Genomic DNA, 5,000 nt, shown 5'->3' on the forward strand with positions numbered 1-5,000 from the left:
TCTAAACAGATCTCAAATGAAGCAGACAAGTAAAAAAAAAAATCAGAAAAACCCTGACGTCAATTAAAGCAGATGATGATGAATATTAACCCTGTCATGAGGAATGACAGCAGACGGACACATTCTAATCCAAGGACTGAAACTCAGTAGGGACACACACCGGGGCTTAAAGAAATTTTAAAGTTAATTCAAAATGATAGGTCTTTGAGGGAAGCATTTTGAATATTTTCAGATGATGTCGTTCTCTTGTCTGGGTCCTGTCTGAAAATCTGGCACATATGTCTCTGATTTGAACATTTCCATTAACTTGGCTGCCATTAGTCAATCCAATAGCATAGATCAGTTGTCTAGGACTGATCAGGCAGTGATTTTTGGAAATGCACTTTGTTTTGATATAGAAACAAAAGATAAATACATATATGGTTTGATCTATATTTATTGCTATATGTGAGACTCCATATTTAGGAGGTGTTGCAACTGGCAGTTTTAAATGGGATAGCAAAATTGCAGGGCAGCGCAGGGCAATTTTCCTTGCATATAAGGAAGTGAAAAACATGCATCAAAATAGCTTAATGTTTGCAAAGGATCTTTTTTTTGCTGCAGAAACCATGTAATAAAATGCTTTACTGTTTAAGATATTGACAGGTAGAAGAGCAGATTAAACAATGAAATTTCACAATTTCCTCTTAAATCTTATTCTATTACTTATGATTAACTCAATTCAAAAGTACTGCATCTTTTAAGAAGACAAATGCATTGGACTTTTATTTCACTGACTGTACATATAATTTTTATTACCAAACTCTATAAATATACCAAGCTTGATATTTTCTAGTCTTTCATGGACTAAATACATCGAACAGAATTAAACATCTCCTTAAAAAATCATCTCTAACCCAAAAATACTCAGAACAACTTAATCAGTGGATATAAAACATCCATATATCTTGCGACTGTCGATAGATCATTATAACTGTACGCACATTATATTAGCATTTTCTTATGCCTTTCTGAACTGTGACCTGGAACTAGCCCTATTTTTATTTGATTTCTTTATTATAATATTAATGGCCAATATTTTATTTGCTGTCTATAAGAAAACATGAAAATCTGATAGGTGGAACTTGAATTATTTTATGTCTGTGGGAAGTGGTCAAGGATGTCATTTTTGGCCTAGCTTTTTGTCATTTTATAATTGTTTTATAATGTATCTGTCAGACTTTTATTCAAGTAATATGCCTTATTCAGGAACACAATGACAAATACCTTTTTACTGGACTGGTGTTTTTTCTTCTTTTGTGAACTTTTCTTGCGTTTGGAGGTGACCAGCAGAGGATCTGGGTCCACTTGTGTGGAGTCAGCAACCATTTTTTTGGCACTCATTTTCTGAAAAAAGCAAAAAAAAGCCCATAAATGTTTAAGACATTTTTAAACAAAAAATATGCATCTCATAAAAGCCAATCAATGGTGCTCAATTAAACAATAATTTTTTTTTCAATGGAGAATAACTAAGTGGGTGGTCAAGGAATGATAAGAAATATATTTTTGGTTTTTTTTGTTTGAAAATTCAAACTGCTATTAGAGTTAAAGAAACATTCACCCCAGTTTTTCTGGAGTAAGCAGTTTGTAATGATTTTGGCCACAAATCAAAAAGAGCACAATTAACACCTTTGTATTCTGAAATTTCAGGAGGAAAAATAAAAGGAGAAATAAGAAACATGTGCTTTGGATACTTAAAGTCACGAATAAACAAAATTCTTCTAATTATAAACAGAAATTTTAAGACTGTTACTGAACCACAACTTGGGGAGTACTGCATTCTTCTCTTGACAAACTACAGACAAACATTCCCATCAAAGGACCCAATATGGTGGATACAGTTTAACATTTCATTCTCAGCATCTCTCAGAGCTGACCACATGCTAAAAAATTTTCACCAATTTTATCAATTTGAATACCAGCCAGATGCTTTCAATCACAGTTGCAGACAATGCTTTATGGTACAAGATAACATAAAAACTATTTTTATTTTTGGAGTAAAAAAATGTCCAATTTATGTTCTGCGTACCATCCACATTGTAAAGACCCTGAGTGAACTTTATAATATTTATTGATTCTTTTATCAGACAAACAAAGATCGTAAATTTTTGATTCCATAAATTCAATTTGTGCCTGTAGGGAAATTATATTTTCATAATACAATTCAGATATGAATTAATTTTTGTTAGAAGTTAATTATTGATTTTCATCAACTTCCAGGCCTTTAAGCTTTAGCAAACACAAAACTGTTTCAATAATTATATTCAAAGCATTTTTGAAAACATCTAATCTCTTATTTCCATTAATTGATTAAGGTCCTTCATGAAAGAATTTGACAAGCCCAAGTTTAATATCATTGCTTCCTGACCTGAAATTTTGAGTTTTTGAGTCCATCTTTAAAACTAAAAAGTAAAAAAGACAAAACTTGAAACCACCCAAATGAGCTTTTGAAATGCTAAAGAAAAACATTGTTGTGACAGCAATTACCACGAGTCTAATTTTAAAAAGCTTTTAGACAAAAGCTATGACATTTGTTTCAAAAGAAGAGTCAACTATCACGGGACCTCTTGGTCCATCTGGGACGCAAGCCCTCTGCTTTTTCAATACATTCATTATTTGTCTGAGGGCAACAAAATATTCCATTTAAAAAATTATTATCAAATAAAACTTTGTCCCAACAGGAATTGAACAGGCTTTCAGAGATGTACCATTGGAGTGTTACACAAATTTGAAAGGTCATGTTTCTTCAGCGGTCAGGGGATTGATTGGCATCGGCCCGATAAAATTACAAAAAAACGTTGCTCTGTAAAAATTCCCCAGTGGGACAGACTGGGAGGCTTTTTTGATCAATTTGAAGTCAAATTCAATACAAGGTCAATTTTATCAGCTTCATCTTCAAACAAGGTCTGTTTTATGATCTTTATCTTCCAACATTCATTTGGTTTTATCTTTGGTATGAGAGTTTATATTTTGATATTAAAAAAAATAATTTTGGTAAAAAAGAAGATGCTCTAGGGCAACCATGCTAACCTGATTAGAGATTCTAATTTATGATGATGCTGTAACAGGTAAGATCAGACCTACTGTATTAAACATAAATACATTCTTCTTAAACAATAATATTTTCTTAATTAAACTGTAATTTCATAATGGGGTGATAACGCATAACTGCTTTAAATCTACCGTAAGCTTCTTTCAGATTGGCCAAAACAAAGGGAAATTAAAACCTAACTTCTCCTCCTACACCATTGCCATAGCTACACTGTTGTTATATCAGAGCGAAAATAATCCTGATCAACCTAACAAAGTTCTAACTGACAAGACAATAAGGACATCTCCATACAATATTCTTGATAGGATACATGCGCAGATCTAGAGGGGGGTCGGGGGGGGGGGTCCCGACCCCCCCTGGAAAATGAAAATTTATTAAATTTACATAGTAAAATTATCGCGAAAATATGCCTCGGACCCCCCCTGGCAAAAACAATTATCCTTCGGACCCCCCCTGGAAAAATTTTCTGGATCCGCGCATGGGATAAGAAACAAATGAATTTATGTAATATCAATTAATGGCAACACCATAGCATTTGAGAGTAAACTATTTAAAATTTAGAAACCAACTAAAGTATTTTGCTCAAAATGACCCTGACTTTGTAAAATGACCTTGAAATTCATCGATTGGTTTTGTCTATTAATGCTGAGTACCAAATATAGGTTTCTGTAGCCTACTCAGAAAACATTTCAAATAAATTGAAAGACTTTATCTGGGCCAATTTTTTCAATTCATTTTAAATTTTAAAAGTTTTTGATAATTCTTTAAGCAAATGAAGCATTTACTTGTGATTTGTCACAGTGTTTTTGACTGAGGTATTGATTTTGACTACAGCCTGTAAGTAAGTTCACTGATCAATCAACTACCTCTATAAGTGTTATCATGCAAGTAATTTTTTTAATGCTGAGTAACAAACAACAAAGTTCTCAACATATAAAAAAATTGATTTTCGCTGTGACATATGGTTTAAAATGCCTGCATTAATAAGGATAACACAGGACCCATAAGTCACTGTGTGAAGTTGGAATAATCAAAAGAACTTGTTTACATACATCAGTAGCAATTTTTCGCTTCTGACTCACCATAAATCCTTACTTTAATCACATTTTATAAATACATACGGGGTTATAAACTTTACTGATTCATCTAAATATATCAATTTCAAGTCATCCTAAAATGACTGATTCATTTATGATTTATGTATACACATGTACAATTATATATGAAAAAAAAATCTTTTATGTTTAAAAATTTGCTACCTTAAGATAATAAAAAAAATGTATGAAAAAGATTTCAAATATTTGGAACCTATAACTTCCAAGCTAAACAATAAGCAACAATACACTGACAAAAGTAGAAACGATGAAAAAAATTGTGATATACTCAATTTCAATCTTGAACTTTGATAAACGAATTTGACCTTAAACTTATAAGTAACCAAGAATAACTAAATTTTATGAGTTTATAATGTTTAGAAGTGAAGACAGATACTTTCATCCAAAATTCTTGGGGCAAAGATATTTCAGAAAACCTTGGTTACACACTGTGTCAGTGACAGTCTTTCATCAAAGGCATCACAACTGATCCACACACTGTTTCTATTTTCATTAAACTAAATACTCCAAAGAGTTTTTTTTCCTTTTCCTTTGTCTTCTAACAATTTGATGCAGGTGCCAAATGAGAACAACAGAAGACATCATAATCTCCCCGCCACTTTTTTGTAATTGTTTTAAACCTGTTGTATCTATTGTCTTAAACTCATTACTTTTTTATATGTGTCATTACATTCATACCAACGTTATTTGAAATCAAATTTATCTCTTCAATAAATTCCAGCAAGAAGTGCACATACATAATTGAGACCATCTTTTATTGAATCACGCTTTGTCAGTCTTTGGAATTACGCAAT

General features: G+C 32.0%; 1 protein-coding gene across 4 annotated transcripts in view; it reads right to left on the reverse strand.

The window, feature by feature from the left end:
* Nucleotides 1–5,000, reverse strand: part of LOC105335105 (caspase activity and apoptosis inhibitor 1) — a 59,565-nt gene that overhangs the window by 24,196 nt on the left and 30,369 nt on the right. For all 4 annotated transcript variants that reach the window (XM_011438824.4, XM_066067556.1, XM_066067555.1 and 1 more), the window contains one exon: nt 1,267–1,386. In XM_011438824.4, the coding sequence (XP_011437126.3) occupies nt 1,267–1,383 (117 nt within the window). In that variant the 5' untranslated portion in view covers nt 1,384–1,386. The remainder of the gene's footprint in view (nt 1–1,266; nt 1,387–5,000) is intronic.

Source organism: Magallana gigas, chromosome 7, assembly GCF_963853765.1.
Source record: "Magallana gigas chromosome 7, xbMagGiga1.1, whole genome shotgun sequence".
Classification (NCBI taxonomy): domain Eukaryota; kingdom Metazoa; phylum Mollusca; class Bivalvia; order Ostreida; family Ostreidae; genus Magallana; species Magallana gigas.